Source organism: Pogona vitticeps, chromosome 7, assembly GCF_051106095.1.
Source record: "Pogona vitticeps strain Pit_001003342236 chromosome 7, PviZW2.1, whole genome shotgun sequence".
NCBI lineage: Eukaryota > Metazoa > Chordata > Lepidosauria > Squamata > Agamidae > Pogona > Pogona vitticeps.
This window is the reverse complement of record NC_135789.1, coordinates 29,267,851-29,291,711: the sequence shown is the minus strand read 5'-3', so window position 1 is coordinate 29,291,711 and position 23,861 is coordinate 29,267,851. Positions and strand designations below refer to the sequence as shown.

At 46.2% G+C, this 23,861-nt stretch overlaps 1 protein-coding gene across 1 annotated transcript in view; it reads left to right on the top strand.

The window, feature by feature from the left end:
• LHX1 (LIM homeobox 1) overlaps window positions 1-20,589 on the top strand; it is a 48,677-nt gene extending 28,088 nt beyond the window's left edge. Inside the window, exons 4-5 of the mRNA XM_020786964.3 lie at window positions 14,842-15,007; window positions 18,571-20,589. Coding sequence (XP_020642623.2) covers window positions 14,842-15,007; window positions 18,571-18,950 — 546 coding nt within the window. The 3' untranslated portion in view covers window positions 18,951-20,589. The remainder of the gene's footprint in view (window positions 1-14,841; window positions 15,008-18,570) is intronic.
• Window positions 20,590-23,861: the final 3,272 nt, after the last annotated feature.

The following is a 23,861-nucleotide window of genomic DNA, read 5'->3' as shown; positions in this document are numbered from 1 at the left end:
AATAGAAGCGTACTAAATAAATAACACGCCTACCGTGCAGTGGAAAAAGCAATACACAAGCTGGTTTCACGATCGGCATCTCGCATGTCCATTACTCAAATGCAAAATTGGCACTGAATGAATGGAACACACTGTGGATGGAATGGATAAATTGATCCCATCCCAGAATAACACCATTTCCTGGTGCCCTGTTTCTGATTAACATACATTCTGAATGTGGCTTGCGATAAAGCGCCACAGCGACAAACCAGCTGTTCTGGCCTTTTCTCTGAACTGTTCCGCAAAGGAGACCGAGTTCCTCGGTTGTAGAGCCTAGATCTCTAAGAAGCATCTCCCAACCTCATTCTACCCCTGGGGAGGCTGAATTACAACTCCCATCTTCCCCAATCCACATGACCAAAGGCTATGGAGGCAGAGTGCGATAGGATAGGTGATGGGATGAGGAAGGCACCAAGCCAAGGGAGGCTGCTAGGTTGTCTTTCTGGAGGAACATTTTGGCTTAAAGTAGGTGTAAGGCAACAGATATGCATGGAAGGTAGGACGGTCTAGTGTGGGTGGGTGGTTTGTAGTGGGTAGTTTATGCAGGCAGCACTTTATGCTTATACAGGCAGTCGCAAACTCTTAGTTTATTATTTACTTCATGGTTGTGCTCCTGTTGTGAAGACTGAGGAGAATAGCTTGTGGGATTTCTCTGCTTCGTGTGCCATGGCTGGCTTAGAGTGCCATGTATCATGACTTTGCTAAACAGTAAGGAGACGGAATATTGTCCCCCTCTGGCAGCACAATATTGTGGGCTGCACCACTGCCCAGAGAGTGCCCGTCTAGCCCCATGGAAGGAGGAGGGATAATCTCATTCAGAGCTTGAAAAGGAAGGTACATGACTGGTTGGAATGACATTTGCAAGATGCAGGACAACAAAACGATGATTTAATACATCCCACCATTTGTCCAAGTGAGCTTCAAGTGATGCCCATGGGTCTCCCTTTACCCTGTTTTATCATCACTACAGCCCTATGAGACAGATTAGACTGAGAGACAGGAACCGAGGGGGTAAGTCATTCATCTGTTTATATGATGCATGTAGGTGACTCATGTATAACTCATTTCATGTATGGGACACTACTGGTGTTACAATGAATTATGCACTTAATTATGGTGGGTCCAGATGCCCATTCAAAAGAGAGGCATCAGGAAATGAAACAACTCCTGTTCATGAAAAAACTTGAGCAACACCTCATTATGTGCACACTATTCAACTCATGCAAACAGAAGTAAAGTTTACTGTAAAAGCTTTTGACTGAACCCAAACAGTATGAGATGAGGCATAGGATAGTAGATTGTATCATTGATAATCCCGTTCACAAACTAGTTATTCTCAAGAAGGGAAGAATCTAATTTAAAGCAAAAAGTTATGGTTGAAGCCATAGCCCCCCCAACCAATCAAAGATAGGCTACAGATCAACCTCTGCACACATAACACATGAGTACACCGATGCATCCTTTTTGTACCTTATCTTCTACCCCCAGTAAACACTACAACTTAATCCAGCTTGCTGTTCCACTCCCTACAATGAAACTGTGCATAATGCACCACAGCAAGATGGGAGAGTTGAAATGGAACATTAACTGATAGTGCTAACATTTACAAACAAATTTGCAGCACAGTCCTCTAGATAGTTACATCGTCTTTTCTAGTCCAATCTCAGTTCATCAGGTCTAGGGGAAGGAAGTCTTGCTGTGTTTAATGGGCTCAGCTTTAGATAAGCAAAGATTTTTTGGATTTTGCTTGGGGAACCAAAGAGTAAAAGCTCACCGCTTGTGTTTGTTTGGAGTGAATTTTGAATAAAACAGCCAGAGTCACCTGTGTCTGTGTGCAGACGCATGCGCATGTATGTGTGTGCAAATATTGGAGAAGTGCGCTGGAATAACTGATATGTAATAAACATGGATGGGAAACCAGTTCCAAAGAGAAGAGCTCTCTGAAAAGAAAGATGACAGGAGGCAATGGGGGCAGGCTTTCAAACTCCAGAGACAATCATCTTTTTCACCAGTTCAAAAGCAATGGCAACATGGCCTGTTGATATAGGAATTTGCAAAACCCACTGTACAAAACCCACTCTAAGCATTTTGTGCTGCAGCTTTTATGTCTACTTATACTTTTTGAGTACTGTACTCCATGGACATTATCTCAATAATCTTCCCAAGACCTCAAAGGCTGGAAAAGTTGTTTTTTTGAATGATGGACCCCAGATTTCCCCACCCAAGACAGGCAGCAATAATGCCAGCTGGAAGAATCCTTGGAATTGTAGTCTTAAAATTTAAACTTTTCTACACCATCAGTGTGTAGGTAGGTAGGTAGGTAGGTAGGTAGGTAGGTAGGTAGGTAGGTAGGTAGGTAGGGAGGGAGGGAGGGAGGGAGGGAGGGAGGGAGGGAGGGAGGGAGGAAGGAAGGAAGGAAGGAAGGAAGGAAGGAAGGAAGGAAGGAAGGAAGGAAGGAAGGAAGGAAGGAAGGAAGGAAGGAAGGAAGGAAGGAAGGAAGGAAGGAAGGAAGGAAGGAAGGAAGGTCTGATCCATAATCAGCCATCAGAGCCAACAGTGACATAGGGGAGCAGATACAAAGCAAGAATTATGTGGAGTTTGGGGAAATTACTTTTTGTACTATAAAGTGCCAAAATATTCTGCGAGTTATAGTCCAAAAAGCTGGAGTGGCTAAAGTTCCAAGGTCTGGAATCATGCACCAGAGTACCTTTGAGCACATGGTCAGCTCATGAAGTACCAGCTTTTTCACAGCAAAATCCATCATAGTTTCTCCCCAAAAGCTATTCATTTTAGCACTCCAGCTCAGCGTCTATGAGAACCTATTTGTTACTGCCGTTAAATAATTGGAAGTTCAAACCCTTTGTAGATCAACTGTGAATCGCCTAGATCTCTGCCGGTAGATCCTGCTCCCCTTCTGCCTACTAGACCCGCAGTAGAAGGATGTGTCTCTGCCAGTGTCAATCCATAAGCATCTGGGAAAGCTTTAGCCAAAGCACTTTCGGTCCTGCTGCAGTGTGGTCAGGGGGGAATTGACAAAGAACGGGGCCTTTTTGGTGGATGCCCCTGTACTGCAGCACTCCCACCGCCATCACAAAGGTTTGGCAAGACTGATTCCCTTTGACTTGCCAAAGGCTGGCAAGGAATCACTTTTTCAGGAGGGCTTTGACAACGAATCCTATTTGAGGATCAAGCAGGGAAGGTGAACAGCTCTCGGTTCCTAGATTCTCAGAAAGGAGTACCTGCTGCTCCAGTCACAAGCAGTGGATGGATCCTGGCTCTTTTTAAAATTTCATCACAGTGGAATTGTTGCTGTTTCCTTCTTGTTTTATGTGGGAATGATTTTTAATGGTTCAGGGATTGCTTCCTTTTACTGAAGGAAATGGACTGTATTCCGTTGTTTAATTCTGTGAGTTGTTTATCCCCACACCTTTTCCAAAAGGTCTCCTCCTATTTTAGTCTCACAATATTCTTTTTATCATTTAGGTCAAGAGATAATAATTAGCCTATAAACATATGGTTGAGACGAAACGGATCCAAGTGTGAATCTACAGGGATTGTCAAACATTCTAGCTGCACCCGGGCTCCCAATTTAATAAAGTATTGCAAATAATCTTCCTCCAGAAAAACAAAGAGTATAGCTATGAGACGAGCCCTTTTTGATATGTGAAGCAATGCGCAAAAGAAAAAATATATATTTCCAGATGGAGTGGTGGTTCCTTTTATAGAGGGGGGAGGGAGGAAGGGTAGTGTTTTTCTGTGCAGAAAGAGAAATCTGTGACATAATACATTGTACTATATATATTATATAAATTTGATTGTATAGTACTAAAGCTTGTAGATCGAGTTGTGTATGGAAGCATTCCTTGGGGCAGCTTAAAGAAAAAGGGAAGTGAGAGAGAAAAGCAGAGAAAACATATGTAATTATGTATGGCTGGACAGGCAGAAGTTGGGAGTTCAATTCCCCACTGTATCTCCCAGGAAAAGGGCCAGCCTGTGTAGCCTTGGGCAAGCTGCACAGTCCCAGGGCAACCCTAAGAGAGAATGTTAACCACTTCTGTGTATTCTTGACCTTGAAAAACCTGTAAAGAGTCACCATAAGTCAATGCCTTATTATTATTATTATTATTATTATTATTATTATTATTATTATTATTATTATTATTATTATTATTATTATTATTATTATTATTATTATTATTATTATTATTATTATTATTATTATTATACAATTAATATACCTATGTTTATATGATATATAAGATTTACCAGCTTTTAAGTTGCCATGGGACTCTTCTGTTTAGAATACCTCTTCCTCGTCCCTTTTCCCACCTTCATTCCTAGTGAGAGTTTTATCACTTCCCTGGTTCCCAGGTGAGAAACAAAAAGCCACCCACTCCTTGGTTTACACTAAGTTGGCATTCTCTATTCGACCCAGTTTCTGTTTACTCAGCCTTCCCCATTTGTCTCCTTGAAATGATTACATGATAGGCTAAAAAATAGCCTTTACTCTGGGGCACCGTGGATGAGATAACAAGCATGGGTGAGAAGTGGATTTGGACAATTGGTTTGTGTGTGTGAATGGGTGAAAGAACCTATTTAGATCCCAAACAGAAAAGAATAGAATCCTGAGTGTCTTAAGTCAATTCAGTCCCTAATGATAGGGCCGGCTCACATATACATCTTGGACGACTTCCTGGATTCAGCCTCATGACTGTAAGGGATTGTGGTGATAATCTTCTCAGTTACTGAGGTGTAAATCCCATTTTAGAGACAGTGGAGTGATTACAGATTAAGCATAGGCTGCGTGTTGTGTGTGCCCCACGTGCTTCTGCCAAAGTGAAGGAGGGTTTGCAACTCCATTGACCTTCTGGTTGTCCTGGAGTAGTCTAAATGCACCTCAGGTCCTCCTTAAAGCTGCCCACGGAGAAATCCTTCCCACTCACTGCGACCAGCTTCTTCTGCTTCTGCATCCACATGTGCCTCAGACCTGGCAGGCGCAGGGCAGTGATGGGGTGGCTGGAGAAGAGTATGCTTTGCCTCTAGATTTAAGAGACCGCTAGGGCTGTAGGAAACAAAGCAGGGGCGAAGGGAGATCTGCAGCCTGAGAGAAAAAGAGGTTGGGGAGGTAAATCAGGGAGTAGATGGAACCTCTTGCATACCATATATTCAATAAACGCAGCCGTGTTGCTTACACAGGGCTGTATTTACCCAAGATCCAGTGGGTAGCCCCCAACTAGAGTAGAGCACCAAATATATTTGCACAAGGGATAACTTGGCCCTCAGTATATGATTTCATGGGCTCAGGCCTCAGAGTTACCATGCAATCCTTAGACCTAACCTAGGAAGAAGTCAACCCCCTTCCATCCAAGGAGTCTTGCTCCCCCACCCCATAAATGAGACCACCATGGTCAGCAGCCTTCTTTCCTTTAAACTCTTTTTTGCTTTATCTGGAAAGACCCAAGTGAGGCAAGATTGTGGTCTGTTATTTTTAAAGACCATTAAAATTGCTGTATCTTTTTTTTTTAAGTCACAATAGGACCCTGTGTTCATTGTGGCCATCAAAGAACTAGGTCTGATAAAGGCATCTCTGCCTGTTGTTAGTTTCAGAGACAAAAAGTCCACGCTTACCTTGTCCGGCGCTGAAATCAATAAGGTTTTTAAAATGCTGGATTGTGGTTCTAATGTATGTAAAGCATCAGATTGATTTCAGTGGCAGGAAAACAAACGGTGTGTGTCTTCAGCCCCTAGCCAGTCCCTCTGAGCCCCACAGGGTCTACTCCAAACAGGCAAAAAATCACCCAGAAGGGAAATCCCGTCCAGTTCTATGGGGATGCTCCCACGTGACTTTGTACAGCCTTGCATCTCTGAGATCCTGGATCCTGCCCAAAATTCACTGCTCTGCTGCTTCACACAAGCTCCCCTTTCCAGGATTGGGGAAACCAAAGTAGATTAAAAAATTAAAACCCCCAGAGTCACACTGCGTAGACAGGCAGGTAGGGGCAATGTGGTGTAGGGGTTAGCAATAGCTCCTCATTTCCAACCCCTAGGGCAGACTGCGCTCACCTGGCTGCCTACAGGAGATCCACGGGGGTGGGTGCGGGGGAGAAGTTCCCACTGGATCCCCCAAACCTGCCTTCCTGCTTGTGGTGAGAATAAAATAGAGGGTGGGGTGGCCCCCAGGCCCTGTCTTTCAATTCCCTGGAAGAAAGGGGGGGTGAAATATGAGCTCTAATAATGCTGTACCATAAGCTTGTGCTTCGCCACTTTGCATGCTTTAGTGTTGCCTTTGTTGGCCGCCTTTTTAAAAATTTTTATTATTTTAAGGGTGGTACCTGTTTGATCCTTTCCACGTTGTCTTCTCCCTGCTGTAAGCTTTACCTACTGTCTTTACCCTTGTAAACCGCCTTGGGCCCTTGATTTTTGTAAGGAGAAAGGCGGGGTAAAATACATATATTGGATGGATGGATGGATGGATGGATGGATGGATGGATGGATGGATGGATGGATGGATGGATGGATGGATGGATGGATGGATGGATGGATGGATGGATGGATGGATGGATGGATGGATGGATGTGCGTTCCTTTTTCTGCAAAAGGATTTTTAATAAATAAATAGATAAATAAATAACTCTGCGCCCCTGAAAAAACTGCGGGGGGGGGGCAGAAGCGGAGCGCCGGGCGGCCTTCGGTCCTGAAAGCAACTCTGCGCTCGGTGATGTTGGCCTTTATTTCACGGTTCATGTCAACCGTGCAGCGCCAGGGGGGCGGGGGGTGGCCCTGGAAGTCCTGCAAGACGAGTTTATTATTTCTGCCGGATCCAAGGAGACCGGGGTCCGGGGCTGCCCTGTGAATGCCTGCAAAACAAACAAACAAACAAAAAAACCACCTTGACCCGACGACTTGATTGCCCGCGGACGGTGCTTTAGGATCGGGAGAATCGGTGTGTGATAGAAAGAGCGGGGCTTTTCTAAGTCCTGTGGCTTTGGAGAAAACCTTCTTTATTTAACCGGAGGGAGGGAAGGAGGATGTGTTTGCGATCCCTCCGCTTAAAGGCCAGAGTCTGCAAGCAGATCGTGTTCGAGCCAGCCCTAACATCACGAAAGAGCGCCCGGCGGGGGGAGAAGAGCGGTCGTGCTACTTCAGCCACAGAAATGTGCTTTTCGGGTTCGCGTGCGCCGGATTGAATGGAATGATTTAATCACTCTATGTGGCCCCCATCCCACTTTCGGATCCTCCCGGATAAATAAATAGACAGCGCCCTCCATTCATTCATTCATTCATTCATTCATTCATTCATTCATTCATTCATTCATTCATTCATTCATTAAAAATAGTTTTACCCCGCCTTTCGCCTTGAAAAAGTACCCAAGGCGGCTCACCACAATGAAAAGACGATATTTAAAGTCGAAAACAATCAGTATACAACGGTAGTTAACGCCACTAAAAGACGACGTATCAAACCGAGAACAATGGCCGAGGGGGCATTTTGCACCTTACATCGCCCTTCCCTCGGTTTCTGATTCCGCTCCATTTTCAAGGCCGGGTTCTCTTCGGCGCGTTTCCGGCTTAACGGGCTTGTGGATCCCGGTGGTGATTGGGGAAGGGAGGGGGAGGGAGAGCATCAGCTTTGTTCTTCCTCGCTCTCACCTAGAATCTCTTAATCCCTTCGCGACCTGGCCTGCCTTTGGCCGTGACCCATTAATCCGGAACTAGGCCTCGGCTTTCAAACCGGATCAAGGAGGATCCGTGGGGTTCAATCCGCCTCCTTCCACTGTCGGTGTGAACGCGCCTCTAGGTGGGCGCTTCTGGCGCTGTTGCTGCTGTTTACTACGATTATTAACACGATGACATTTTGCTGCTATTTACTCGTCATTGGAGGGGGGGGGATGTGTCAGTCCTTTAATCCGCATGCCCGAGAGAGAGAGATCTGCCATTGTGTGCGTGCGTAGGTGTGTGAAATTGCTACACCACGAGGGTTCCCCCCCCCACTCCCAGCAAAACAACAATGCAGTGTATCTATAGGCCAAGATACATATATACACAGCTTTAACTACCATCGTGTCTTATTCCTCCACTGGAATCCCACATTCTTTTCAAAAACACTGTGGTTCTTTAAAAAATACGCATTTTAATTCCTTGTTGAAGTTCCTGTACATCTGGCGTAAAAATAATTCCTCAGTTGTAGCAGTATGGTTTTCGTGGATCACTTTCCTTTTCGTGATCCTTTTGCGCATATGAAATACTGTGTCCGGATCCGTATACAAACCTTCCCACCTTCCCTTTGCTGGGTTACTTGGAAGTAAAACCACCCGGAACCAAAGACGGGATACAGAGAGGATCGGGCAGCGGTGCGATCCTAAACCAGAAGAGAGGGCAGGCATATGGTTAAATCCCCTCTCCCAATACTAAACTTCGTAAAAGTCGGTGGGTTTGGGTTTTAGAATTTTAATTCTGACCAGATAGATAGCAGGGTAAATTATGTGGAAACTATTCTGGGATGCTGGCGGTGGGAACGGCTTGTCTGGCGAAAGAGGAGTCGCTCCCCTTGGCTGTTGAGGGTCAGAGAGGTGAGTTCACGTGGGAATAATCTCACCCTCCGTGGACACGTGGAAAAGGAACTGCTTTGTGATGGGGGACTGGTTAGAAATCGCTCAGCGGTGGCGCACTGGGAGCGCATCCGGGTTAGGGTGTGTGTGTGTGTGTGTGTGTGTGTGTGTGTGTGTGTGTGTGTGTGTGTGTGTGTGTGTGTGTGTGTGTGTGTGTGTGTGTGTGTGTGTGTGTGTGTGTGTGTGTGTGTGTGTGTGTGTGTGAGAGAGAGAGAGAGAGAGAGAGAGAGAGAGAGAGAGAGAGAGAGAGAGAGAGAGACGTGCCGCTTCCGACTTTCTGTGCTCCGAAGAGTGTTTCCTCGGGAAGTGAAATGTTCAAGGAGAGATTTTATCATTGCCACACGTACACCAGTGAGTTCCCATGGCCAAACAGAGATTTGAACCCAGGTCTCCTCCCACACTCTGCCCACTGCACCGCACGGTCTCTCTGCCTTGTGCGGGGAGATATTCCAGGAGAGTAAAGTCAGTTGGAATCCGCTAGATCGTCATATATGTTTATTTTCGTGTGTGCTTAACCTCCACGTCCTCTCGTGGCGGTCAACCTGCCTGCTCTGAGGAGCGCAGGTATGAACTCCGGGAGGCTTACTTTTGAGTAGAAATATACAGGGTGAAGCGGGGGCGAGTCCCGCGGTGCCTTTGCGCAGCAGAAGGCGGAAGAGGAAACGGGAGAAAATCCGCATTCTTGCCAGCGGCCGCTTTCGCCTGTCCTTCCAATGCGATTGAAGCGTCAATGGCCACTTAAGAAGTACATTTGGAAACCTGTCAGACGTGGGCCTGAAAGGACAGGAGACATTTCAGTCCTTTCACGTCCGGGCTTGTGTGTCTGTGTGTGCGCGCCCGCGCGCTGAATTCCCGCAGTTTTAATTAACCTGCTCTCGGGATTTCGGCCAAAAAAAGGGGGGGGGGAAGGAACATTATCTATTCTAGCGGTGCCAGATCGAGATCGGGCGGTTATGAATCTCATTCTTAGCTAATTGCAGGCGCGTGGTTCTCCACGGAGCTGCGTCGGCGGAAGCCTGGTCGGGTTTACCTGGGAGTAAGTGCGCATGAAACAGAAAGAGGGCCCAGAGAGAATGTTGGAAAGAGTAGCTAAGAATCTGGTGGCTCTCAGCCATGTATGTCGAGAATCATCGTTAGACTGGAGAGGACGATCAATAAGAAACAGGCACCTAGCCCAGAGAGGCTAGGGCCCCGATCCTACGTATTTTGAAATATAGAGATCCAACTTCTCGCGCGCCCCTCCCTTCCCGACGCTTATGAATTTAAGGACCCAGGTTTCCAATTGGTTTGACGCCAGATCGCAATTCTTTATCCTTGAAGTTAACGCTTAGGGTTTGTTCCCCAACAGATGGAATTTACATGGCGTTGTTTTCCTGTGGCATTTGCTCCCAGGAAAGGGGGCAGAGTCCGGCGGTAGCCTCTTCCCCCCCCCAAGCCCCCGCGCAATAATGAGAGAATTCAGCAGACAGAGCGGTGCGTACCAGGATTTGCCGGCGATTGAGGGGTTTTTCTTGTTTACAAGGGAACCTTTGAGCGTGTTGCGCCTTGGAACCAAGCAGCATCCGAACGGGAGGTAAAGGAACGGGGGGGGGGGCGTGCGCGTTAATTTCCGAGGATGTTAAGAAAATCTGAAAAGAGGGAGACGTTAGCCCGGTCAGTTTCCGTGCGAGATGAACGCCAGTCCGCCTCGCCGAGAGTACCGCCCGTTACTGGCGGTCTTCTTCCATCTAGTGAGGTGGATCTGGGCCATTCGGAAAAGATCAGCTGGAAAGGGGATAGGGAGGCGCCTCCTGCCGGGAAGGAAGGAAGGAAAGCTTAGGAAGCAGGTGCCTTGAAAAGCAACTTGTACGTAAAATAGACGATGCGCCCTCCGAAACCAAGACCTACTAAGTGGCAATGACCTCAGTGGGGCCCTTATACGTATAGACACGCAATGTATATACACCTCACCACATAAAAGCAGCTTTGTGTGTATAAAGGCAGAAATAACAGGCCGATTTCCTCAGACACAGAGGAAGTTTTGGAGAGCGGTAATTCATGAGCGTTATGGACGCAGCCGGTGTAGTGCAGGGAATAGAGGACGGGGACTCAAGGGTTCACCCCCCCCTTGGGTCATGGAAAGAGGGGTGGCACTGGTAAAGCTTCCCGCTAAATATCTCAGGTACCTCGAAAACGCAACTAGGGTGGCCCTCAGTGGGGAAGGATTTGACCGCGCATCACAGGCACCTACAGACCTAGGCAGATCCGGTGGCTGAATCCTGTCTCGCTCAGCCTACAGCCCTTTTGCAAGCCGCCTTGGGTTCCTGTATTAGGAGGAAGACGGGGCATAAAATCAATTAATAATGCTTATAATTTCAATGCAGACTGCCCTTTTTTAGTCTCTGTTTCTGGAATCGGTCACAGAGATATTCTTGGGAACAAATCTGATTTCTCCAAACTCCAGCGGCGATGACGGCTGTGAGCAACCTGGTTCGGAAGTCAGAGCCCTTGGGCGAGGGGGCTTTTCCTAGGCGACCGGCCGCGGAGGTGTTTAAAATTAGTTGAGCTTCTGAGTAAAAGGGATTGAGTAAGCTGGTGTCACCGGGGATCGGGGTCAAGATGTCCTAGCCAGGGCGGCAAGACCCTTTTAGCCTCTGTGTGTACCTCTATGCTTGACACACAACCCCGCCCGGGGGGGGGGGCAATCCCCTCTTCGTTATGGACTCGGAGGTCGCGGGGCTACGGAGCCGGCTCCTTGGAAGTCCCACTTAACTCAGTAGGGCTGACTTCTGAGTAAACAGAGGCCTCGGATTGCAGCTGTAAATCGAATTCCCTCGCGTAATCCTCGCCAGCTTTCCGGATCAGCGTCCAAATCAGAAACAAGGGCTTGAGGCTCCCTTAATATTGAATTCTTTTTGCACCCGGAGGGGGGGGGGATGAGAAGCGTGTGTCTGACTGATTCGGAGGGATAAGGACGGTTTTTCCCCCTCTAGACGCGTCGGCTGAGTTTTGTCTGGGGGACTCAGACGGACCGTGGCGTTGCATATCCGGGAGGGAAAACGGGAGACGACCGTTTCCACCGGAGGTCCATATTTGTGCCAGGGGTGCGTGTGTGTATGTGTATTTGGGAGGGGGGGGGTCTGTGTGTTGGAACAGAGAAAGATCTAATTTGAGCGGAAAGGCCATCAATAAATCCATACTTGCAGCCGAAGTGTGTGTGTGTGTGTGTGTGTGTGTGTGTGTGTGTGTGTGTGTGTGTGTAGTAGTAGTAGTAGTAGTAGTAGTAGTAGTAGTAGTAGTAGTAGTAGTAGTAGGTGGTGGTGGTGGTGGTGGTGGTGGTGGTGGTGGTGGTGGTGATGGTGACAGTAGTAGTAGTAAGGTGTGGGTGTGCTCGTAGACGAGAGAAGCAGAGAGCTGGGAAGGAGAAATGCAATTTAAGCGGAAAATCCATCAATAACTGGATGGCCGCGCGGAGAACGAGAGGATGCGCTCGTCCCAGGGCGGATCTTGGCGAGCCAACTCCCTTGCGGGGCTCCTTGTGAGGCAGGGTCTCCCCGATGCCGACTTCCTGGGGTCTGGGAATGAAAAGACATCCCTGCGGGGTGCGTGTAAACGCCCCTCGGGGCATTCATTGGAGGGCAGGAGGCGGGCCTGCCCCAAGGCGCCAGCCTACGCCTGGATTTACTCCAAGGAAAGCCCCGTTGTGCTCCATTCGGCTGGCTCCCAGGTTTACATCCTGGGCCTATTACGCAGAAGCTCAGGCTGTCACAGGCACGCTTTTCCCTTCCGGATCAAGAACCCTGGAGACGAGTGACTCACGTGTATTTTCCGTGTGCACATTTTCTCCGCCTTGTAGGAAATGACACCTGTGTAGATAGATAGGAGGTCGCATAGAGTGTGTGTGTTTGTGTGGGTGGGGTGCTTATAAACTGGCACAAGCCCCTTTTCCAGTGGCCTACGCCGTGTATGTGTTTGTCCACCAACCTCAGCGCGCATTCGCGTGTCTGGAGTGTACACTAGGGGGCAGTGTAGCGCTTAGAGTGACCGACTTTGACTGGGAGACGTGGGTTCAAATCCCTCCCCTGCTCACCGGGTGATGACATCTCTTAGCTGAACCTGGTGTGCTGCGTTCGCAGCAGCTGATCAGAGCTGTTAATGACTGGAGGTCTGGGAAGTCACTCATTAGTGGGGTGGCCAACTTTCCATAAATCATAGGTGGCTTGGTGGCCCATAAGGAGAACTACCACCTACTTTGCAGGGTTTTGTGATGATAGGGGGCCAGGGGATTCCTAAGTAGGGCACTGCTCTGGAGGAAGGGTGCGATATAACAAGAAACAATCGAAATGATAACAGCAAGTGTCCTCACTCTCTGAGAAGCTCACTAGGAACCCCCTAACTTATCTTCCACTCTGGTGGTTTCCCAGTTTCCCCCCAAATTATTGACTGTAAAATTCTCTAGCCCATGGCGGTGTATTCGCAAACCTTGTACTAAGAAATGTAGTACAAAATTCTCCGGCATCCATTGATGTTTTTGAGGTTTAAATCCATATGACGAGTGACATCTTGAGAGATGCCAAGGAATTAGACGCTCAAACATTGTACACCTTTCCAGGGGCTTTCTCATATTGTTAACTCCTAGTCCACAGAGGTTACAGATTGAAGTGGAGGGGGAGAGAGAAAGCTATTCCACAAGGAACAATTCCCTGCATGCAGAAATCTAGCAGCTCAGGACAGGAGCGGGGCTAGATTTTTTTCTGGCTGATGGGTAATAACCGCTTGCCAGAAGTGTGGTGCGTTGTATATCTGTGTGTTGGGTATTGGGGGGGGGACATTAAAAGCCAAATTCTGGCACCATGCCATCCGCTCTACCAGCGAGATTCTTCTGATGCACGAGTAGAGAAGCAATGTTTACCGAGGGAGCTCAACACTCTCTTTCTGCTTCTTTATCTGAAATGTGAAACGTGTGAATTGTAAATAATATATAACATGCGTTGAAGGGGCCGGATAACTAAACAGCGCTGCGTTCAAGATGCAGTCAGTTGCGAAATAAATGAGTGAATGGATGAATATAAGTATGTAAATAAATGACTAAGAGGACTTCAGATTGTTTGGTTATTACTTGTGGGCTAAGTGATGCAAGTTAGCACCGTAATAATAAATTCATACGTCTAGTGCAGCAGTCTAGTACACGCTTTCTTGAAAGTAATTCCCAGTGAACTCAACCGGACTTCACTTTCTCCCGAGCAGAAATAGGCAGGATTATGCCCTAAAATAATTTTCCACCTCTTTCTGATTTCCTGTGTCTGCGTCTCGGATTGTATTTTGCATTTCGAATGGTAGTGGTTGCACTCTGGAATCAGCGTGCATACACGAGTTTGCGGTGTGTGGCGTGGGAACCCCCTGTTCCACGCGTGCGTTCAATTCCACATGACGTTCAAATCCACTCCCCTTCTGTCTCAGCCCCACAACCTCGCCAGTCACTGCCGCTCCCCGGCTTCTCTGTCCTAAACGCCTGCGTGGGTCTTTCAAACCCAGATCCGTGCACGCGCGTGTGTATCCGCCAAGAGATACGTGTGCGCGGCCAGTGAGAAGGCGAGCATATCTGAGCCTCTTTCCGTGCGCTTGGATTAATGCCGAGGCTGGGTCGGGGGAGGATCTGCTCGCTGTGGGCAGCTGGGGCGCAAAATCCGCGGTGCCCACGCACGGATGCTCCGGAGTTTGGGACTGAGAGGCGCCTGGTATTTTCTCCGTCTCTCTCCCTTTCCTCTCCCCGCCTGCCGTCCAGACCACTAGGCAGGGAAACCCTCCTTGAGAAGGAGCCGGGGTTGCTCCGTGTCGCCGGCTCGCTTGCGATCTATGGCAGTCCTCCTGTAGCTTTCAAGGTAGGCGAGAGATTTGAGGAGTGGTTTGAACCGTGCCACCCCGCCAGTGGGGCTCCGTCGCCCCGCGGGGATTCGAACCAGGACTCCTCGCCCTTCCCTCCATCCCCTCGATCGCGCCGGCGGCCGAGGCTGCCCGACCGCCCCCCCCCCCGGTCCCCGATGCTCGGCCCTCGGGCGCGCCAAAGCTCTCCAAAAGAGGCCACCCCGCTGCCCGCCGGGCCTGCCTTTCCCCGAGGCCCCCCGGCGGCCCCGATCCGGCCCTCCCGCTCTCCCCGCCGTCTCCCGCTCGGCCTTTCTTTCACCTCGGCCCCTCTTTCTCCTTCTCGGCGGCAGGTGTGGTTCCAGAACCGGCGCTCCAAGGAAAGGCGCATGAAGCAGCTGAGCGCGCTCGGGGCCCGCCGGCACGCCTTCTTCCGCAGCCCCCGCCGCATGAGGCCGCTGGTGGATCGTCTGGAGCCCGGGGAGCTGATCCCCAACGGGCCCTTCTCCTTCTACGGAGGTGGGTAAGCGGCGGCGGCGCCCGGGAAGGGGCGGAGGAGGGTCGGGGCGCGGGGCGGCCGCCTTCCTCTCCAGACCTCGGAGACGCGCGGCCCGGCCTGGCGGAGCCCAAGAGCTTGGCTTGTAGCGGAGGCCTACGCACGCCCCTAGCTGCCGTCTTATACCCGGCTGCTGGGATGGGAGCAAAACGCAGGTGAGTTTGCTTTCACAAGTGGCCCCTGCTCGGGCTAGGCAGATAGAGGGACCCGTGAAGGCCGGCGCACCACTGGCTCGTTTGAAACACCAGCAGGCAAAGGCTGAAACCGTGGCCATGCCGGCAGGGGAGAGACAAGCCCAGGATTCACTTCCCAGTAAGGGCTGTGCTCCCAGTAGCACAGTGAAGGCCACGGGGGTTTAGAATGTGTCAGGTGTCTTGTCTCCAGTTGCACCTGCCTTGAATATTTGGGGTGTGTTTTTTTCCTTATACATTTGCCTCCTTAATTAGCTTCTCATCCTAATGCACACATGCACCCCTCACCCCTTCATTCTTTATCCTCTATCACTGTCTCATAGGTGGACCGTTCACACGCACGTCTTTCACCATCACTATTTCTTTGTGGGGGGGGGAAGCTGCACCTGTTGACCATCCACCTACTGAAAGACATTTAAAGCAGGAAAAGGACAGAACAGGGAAATTGGCTAAAATCTGATCTGTTCAGGTGGGCTTTGGGCAACTGCTTGCCAAGGGAGGGGCATTTTGACAACCTTGCCTTTTAATTCATTCCCATAAGCTTTTGTTTTAAGATGACAGACAGGGGGAATATCTTTTAATCTTTTTGTGAGCAGCTATGAGTCCCAGGCATGGGAGAAAGGCAGACTATAAATGAAATAAAACTTTAAAATCCTATAAATTTAAATCCTATAAAAATCCTATAAATAATAATCCTATAAATTCTACTATTTTGTTATCCGCTGAAAATTATAAAAGAGTAAAAGGTAAATATTTGTGTGGGAGATTGAAAAATGTTTGTTTGTTTGTTTATTATTTATTTATTTATTTGTATGTATGTCTGTATGTCTGTATGTCTGTATGTCTGTATGTCTGTATGTATGTATGTATTTATTTATTTATTTATTTATTTATTTATTTATTTATTTATTTATTGGATTTCTATCCCTCCCATCTAGGTGGGATAGAAATCCAAAGGTCTACTCTGGGTGGTTTACAAATTTAAAAAGAATAAATGATGTGAGTGCTCTCTCTCTCTCTCTCTCTCTCTCTCTCTCTCTCTCTCTCTCTCTCTCTCTGTGTGTGTGTGTGTGTGTGTGTGTGTGTGTGTGTGTGTGTGTGTTTTAAATAGTATCTGAAAACAACACATGTAAGCTGCCTGGCTCATAGCCAGAAATGTGGTGAAAGGACCAAGAGAGGGCAGAGAATAACTGCCGGACAGCTATGATCATAAATGCAGATATATCTAACACGTTTAATGCTCCCATTAAAACACGTTTTCAATGTCGACATTAAAGCGTGCGTGTGGTTTTTTTTTTTAAAGAATCAAGTGCCAATAGCCTGATTGCTGGTTGAGTTTTAATTTCTTTAAGAGACTCCCTGTCTTATGCTGCTCTCCTGGCTGCTCTTTATCAAAATCCACATCAGTTTATCTTACTGTCTTGCCACACACTGATTAAAAGAAAACTGGTACTGTAGTTGGAAACCCATTTCCATTGTGAAAATGTGGCCCTGTTCTACCTCTATCACTGTCTGGAGAGCTCCGTGGTTTAGGTATCTGACTGAGGAGCCAGAAGTTGGGAGTTCAGTTCCCCCACTGACCCTCCTGGAAGAAAGAGCCAGCCGGGTATTTTTACCCAAATTTTCCAAGTCCTAGAAAAGTCCTACATTACTCTGGCGGTGATCTCAACCTTTCCAGCGTATTTTATATTCTGTACAACATCATCTTCCGCATAATCAATTTTGCTGAATTTTTCAGGGGTGTCCGTCCCTTCAGAAATACTTAGGGTATAGTTGCTCCCAAACCTCACCACTGGTTATGCTGGCCAAGGCTGCAGTCCAGTGGCATTGAGAGGGCGGCATAGTTTCCAACCTTGCTTCAGGTAAAACAAAGAAAATGTTGGCACAGTTGGATTTGTTATTTTCAGGGCTTTCGGTGCGATTGCAACTAGCCAAAGTGGCTCAGGCCAGCTGAGTTGACACTAAAGTAGCAGAAACTGTGTGTATTCCAAACTCTTTCCGGGTCTAAGGAAAGATGTCGGAAGTTGCTGAGGCCTTATTCAGATTAACCTTGCAATGGTATACTGTAGTGGCTGTAACTGTGGATTGTGAAGGGTTCAGATCTGACTTAACTCTGTCCCTCCCCCTTTCTCTTCTCTTTTTTCAGTCTTCTGGCAGCTCTTCTCAGCCAGCTGGCAGATTCTTCTGCTGGCAGATCTCTGAAATCAGCCACTAGGGCCGTTCCACTAGCACAAGGAGATTCTGCCCTTGCCAACTTGTCCTTTGCTCTGGATCGCACTGTTAGAAAGTTCCTTTTCAAAAGTTACTCACTCACAATAATCCATTAAGTGTCACAAAAGCAACTGGGTGTTCTCACTTTTTGCAATGTTTAAAAAAAAGGATCAGGCGTCATTACACATGATAGGGTTTCTTTAAACACTAACCTGTTACATGACCCACTGTGTTCTTTTCTTTTACTTGTCATTGCTTTAGGGAGAAATCCCACCCACACACCAACCAGGGAAGGATAAGGGACTAGTATAAACCTGAATTCCTGTAAAACTACCTTTAAAATGCCTAAAATACCCTATAGAAATTTGAAGTTGATCCTCTTGTTGACACTGTGCTTCTAGGCCCCAGCATGCCAGTTTTGACTTGGCTGCTGATGTTCATCCTGGTTGCTGCTGCTTCCATTTTACATTTGTGTAAAGAAAGCAATGTCTACTTTAGCACTGCCCTGAGAGGCTACCCTCATAATAATTCTCAACCTTCTAGCAATAGCTCTCTGCTATCATTCTTTATTGACAAAGTCTGCTGGACATTTTACCATTTTTTTTAAAAAAAAATCACTTCTTATTGCACGTGGAAAGTTACTTTTACTAGTTGCGGCTAGTTGCCCGTTTGAACCAATGCAACTTATGGAGGGGTTGACCCACAAATCCCCATTGATTCAATCAGTCTGGTCTAGTGTGACTCACTACACTACACAACGGGATTTCAGCCGTTGTGTTACTTGCTGTATGGCTTCTTTACCTTCCATTACCTTTGTGTGGGGTGGACATCCTTAAGACTGGGAAGAGAACACCATCACACTTGAAAAACACAAATGCTTTCAAAATTAACCTCTGCCTTTGAATGCCTCTAAAATTAAATGCCTTTGAAGGAACGTTTGTGAGTAACTAGAAATGGTTACTTATTATACAAAAAAACACACCTCTGGTCCTACTCATTACATTACTTTTGGAATGTGATTTTGTCATCTTATAGCTCATTACTTCTAAACCACAAGCATAGCCAGTTGCCCCTTTCCTTGTGTTGCTAGTCTGTAACTGGTTATTCTCTGTTTCGTCCGACAGATTATCAGAGCGAATACTATGGACCTGGGAGCAACTATGACTTCTTCCCACAGGGACCTCCTTCCTCCCAAGCTCAGACACCTGTCGATCTCCCCTTCGTGCCCTCCTCGGGGCCACCAGGAACACCTCTTGGTGGCATGGAGCATCCTCTACCTGGACATCACCCTTCCAGCGAAGCCCAGCGTTTCACAGATATACTCTCTCATCCACCAGGAGATTCGCCTAGCCCAGAACCCAACCTCCCCGGCTCCTTGCACTCCATGTCGGCAGAAGTATTTGGCCCGAGCCCTCCATTTTCCTCGATATCAGTCAACGGCGGTCCTAATTATGGCAACCACTTGTCACATCCGCCAGAAATGAATGAGGCCGCTGTATGGTAGCTTTAAACGTCAGACCTGGACCTAAGCTGGCAGATCGCCATCCATCCTGCTTATTACTGAGGTGTACAGAAATGAGTTCAAACAAACACAACATTTTTTTCCTGCCCCAAGACAATATATATTGTTGTGTTTTGGGGAGGGGGTTGCATCCCCCCTCCCCCCCAGTTTTTCTTTTTGTTAAGCTTGGGAATTAACTGAACCATTAATTTCAGATCAAAGCCCAGGGAAATTTTGCTATAGACTGGGGGACAATCTTCTTCATATAGAATCAACAGGACACACACACAAACACACACACACACATGCAAAGGAAAAGAAAACTTTTTTTGTATTGAGTGAAAAAGACATTGATGAAATGGATGTGTTTTGATACTGCCATATATTTATGGAATGGCATATACTGGGTACCTGTGTTCACTAGATGATAACTCTAGGAATCAAGATACTTTTCTCAGATAGGAAAAGAAATTAACATTGTTTTTTTTTTTTTTTTAAAGGCAAGGTCAACAACAACAATAAAAAAGCTTCAAGGAATTTTTTAAAAATATGATTTTACTGATTTTTAAAATGTTGCCTTCGAAAAAAATTGAACACGAGCCACAACAACAGACTTTTTTAAGCCTCAGAAGTGTCAGGCAAGGCAAATGAAATGTAGTTTATTTTGCTGTTATTTGGGGGTTGGTTTTGTTGTGTGTGTGTGTGGTTTTTTTTTTTTTGGTTTTTTTTTGGCCAAAATAGCGAATATTTAAATATAAGCCCTCAGCATCAACTCTTCTACCTTCTCGGAGCAACACACACCAATAATTCCTCAAAACCCAGAAGTCTTCTGCTAGACTTCTAAGTTAAAAAAAATGACTTGAAAGAAATGAACAACGAAGTATTCTACCTTCAGAAAAGATAAACGCTGGAAAAAATATAGAAAGACTTTATGGAACTAGGAAAAAAACAGTCAACTGTTTACGTCGAATGTTAAATTCAGGAGCGCAAGGTTTTACTATATAAAAAATAAAAAAAATCCTGTTTTAGAACCTCTTGTTCAAAAGCAAAGTGTTTTGAGCAATCAACCAAAATAGTTCATTTTTTTATTTTCTTCTTCTTCTTTTCTGTAGATGTTATAAGACATTACAGGGCTTGTGTTTCACTGTGCTAGTTTGTAAAGGTGGTGTTTACAGCAGGCAAAGAATAAAAACCTATAAAATCAGATAGTTGCCAAATAAAACGATTCTATAGCACAAAATACTCTTTGGGGTGTGTGGCACCCACAGCCCAGGAAAAAAAAGTTTTAAATAAAGTGTTACAAGGGTTAAGGGGGGAAATTAACATCTTTGCTAATGTTTAGTCCTGTTCAACATTAATGGAATTGTTAATATGACTTATATAGACCCACACAGGTTTTATTTTTGTGTCTTTAAAAGAAAAACAAAGTCCAAAATATTTAAATTTTATGGTCAAATATGCAGTCAGCAGCTGCTACTTTTTTTTCTTTATATATTAAATTTCTCATATGTCTTTTATTGTTCAAATAAACCTAAGCTTGTGTGACCTCCAGTGCATATTAGACCATTCACTGTATGAAAGGGGAGAGGGGGGGAGTTGGATTTAAAAATTTGTGAATTTTTAATAAAATTAGAAAACCTGATGTTTAGATAAATGTGTTTCATTCGGTGCTTTAAATGGTTTACGGCATACTATTGCACAGTGTGGGGTGTAAATCAGAAGAGGACAAGAAATTTAATTACAATTTTCCCAGTAATATTGCTCAAAGTAAAACTTAGTATGTGAATTTTTTTCCTTGATGGTTTTTTTTTACTCATAATTCCCCCCCATCCTTTCAGAATATTGGCAGAAGCAAAAAGCTGTTTGAGGATGTTCAACACGACTAACCCACCCACCACCAAATTCAGTGTTAATATGGAGGTTCCTCCTCGGGTGACATAAAGGGAAGCTCTAAGGTTAGCAACATGGTGTAGAAGGGGATGGGCCGAGGCCATTAGTTGGGTTGTGGCTAGATTTCATATCAAATAAAAAAATTTAAGTGTGCCTAGAGTCTCCTCTTCCACCGGACCATGAGCCAGAGGGAGGTGTCTACCTCAGGCAACAGACTCTGGATGTTATGAGGGCTTCATTATTTCTGTCGTTAACGTATTTTTTTTAGCTCCCAAGAGGCAGAGAGCAATTGATGTGGGATTTTCTGCCCAAAATAACTTGGCAGAGTTGAAAGTGCCACTTGTCTACCTTGATTTGCATACGGGGAAGGTTTGCACCCATGGGTTCTCCGCCTCAGGCAGCAAAATGTATCACGGGCCGGCCGTACGTCTTAAGGATTTGAGGCACTACCTCGAGGGGAAGCCGGATGATGTCAGCAACATCTTGAAGAATGTCTGATTGTGTCTCCACAAGTCCCTTGAATGTGCTCCAAACAAACTTTTCTATACTACAGTGTTACTCGGTGTTGGCTAGAGAGCAATCTGATGCTCAGAGAGACCGAAGCAGTTGGCAAAGCTATGGTTCAAGGACCAAGCCTTGCGTGGGCCTGCTCTGTGCCCCCCTCACCTACTCTGAGGTACTTTGGTCTGGGAAGCTGGTAGGCTTCTGCACATGGAATTGGATGGAGGCAGGTTGGCCCCAAAACATCATGAAACTTTTGCTGTCATGGTTTCATCTTCCACCAGACTGACTTGACTCCTTCAGGTTTACAGTGGATTGACAATAATGTCAGGCAGACGTAGCCCCCTGCTTATTTCTTAGCATAGCATGATCTTTCACATGAGGGTATAGGTTTCCAAAGAGTCCTTTCTTTCCCTCATGTCACACATTATAGTCTCAATATGCAAGAGTGCAAAATTAGCTTTGCCTCCATCAGCATTACGGGTTCCGTCCTACAGATGACATCTGTCTGGGACTGGTTTTATCCTTTGATAACGGGTGGGATATAAATATTTTTAATAAATAAATCTGAGTAAATGCATCATGGGGCATCGTGAAAGGCCAGCAAACCCTTAAGCTATTTTTCATTGGTATTATGATCTTTTTACCGCCAGGAAGGAAAAAGAGGTAGGAGATTGCTAGAAGAGGTCATTCTGTGCTATTTCTGGCTCTGTGCAGAATAACGTGGCTCTGGTTTTGAATAGTGTGTGCCTCTTGCCTTGAATGACAGGGGAATGAGTGTTGTTTGCTGTTCTGCCTCAGGCAGCAAAAAGTCATGGGCAAGCCTTTGAATCGTCTTCTTATCCGTAGATTTTTTTTTCTGCCTTGCATATTCGGTATTGTGTGTCTGCCTTTTTACTCTGAGACACTCCTTTGGGTTCGAATGCTGTGCACAACACAAGTTTCCTAGCTGAGCATTGTGCTGTTCTACAACTCAGAGCCACACAACCTCTGTATCACACCTCAAACCCCGATGCTATATTTTTATAATTTTTTCCATGGTGCTAGGTTTCAAAGCTTGCTCCAAATCTTGTTGCTTCCTGGCAAAAAGAATCTGCTGGGATGATAGGACATCGTGGCAAACCCGATAGCATCTGAGTGAGTCCCACTGTGTTCATTGGCGCTTTACTGCCATGTCAAGGGACATTTGTTTGCAAACCAAGTCTTGAAAGTGACAAAAGGCCCTCTGCTTTGGAGGTGAGGTTGCTGACATAAACAGAGCTATTCTTTTGAAATATGCACCTCAAAGTATGCTTTCCCATTATATTTACTGCTTTCCTATAATGGGAAGAAAAGCATTACTCTTGCACTATGGGAAGTTAGAAATGCAATTTTTACAGGAGATCAATATATCGGCATTGCTTTCCAGCAAGGGTGAATGCTTCCGTAAGTACCCATATCTGCTACGGAATTCTCTATGTGTTCTGCATATGTTTGTTGCTCTCTTTTCCCACCTGGCGGACTGCAATTCTCTTACCTTGATGAGGAAGCAAACTGCACTGAACTCAGAGAGAACGCTTGGGTAAACATGGACCATACGTGCTGTTCTGTTCAAACAGTTATTTCAGGAACTACAGAGCCACTAGATACATATCTCTCCCCTGTTTCTGAGACCCAGTAGTTATTGCTAACATTTTGCGATTTTTCAGGGTCTAAAAGACTGCTTTTTGGAAAAGAAGAAAAAAGCCAATTTTCTAGGTGCTTCATTTCCACTGCTTTGTTCTGAGCCCGCAAGATACACACAGACCAGACAATACCGCCCTTTCTATCTAACGGTGGTAACAATGCATATTTTTAGGAATATATGATTAGAAGTAGGCACCATTACATCCAACAGAGCAGTGGTTCCCAACCGTCAGTCCTCAGATGTTCTTGGACTACAACTCCCATAAATCCTGGCCAGCACAGCTAGTAGTGAAGGCTTCTGGGAGTTGTAGTCCAAGAGCTTCTGGGGCTCCTCAGTTGGGTACCACTGCAGTTGAACATACTCCCAGGAAAGTAAGTATGGGCCCAAATCCTGCTGCTTAGCATAGTAAATCACACTAAAGTAGGCCCATTAACTCAATGGGGATTTAGCGAGTCCTCTCCTCCATAAGTTCTGTAGATTCAAATAGGTCTACTCTACCTGCAGTTTACTATGCTAAAGTAAGTTGCAGTTAAAGCAAGTCCATTTGAATCCATTATCTTACAGAGGAATTGACTCATTAAATCCCCATTGATTCTATGGGGCTGCCCTAGTGGGATTCACTATAAGCAACAGGATTTGGGCCATAGTGTTACAATTGGTGGTGAGCCAGCCCTTCTGTATTTAGAGGCTCTCCTGGCTATTTGGAGATGACAGCCATGCACACAACCTTCAACTCACTTAAGGAAAGATTGCTCATAAATACGACGAGTAAATGTCAGAGAATATAGAAAAAACCCCTGGATAAAACATTTCCCCTTTTGGAATGAGTGAAATGCTTAAGATAAGGTTTTAGTCAC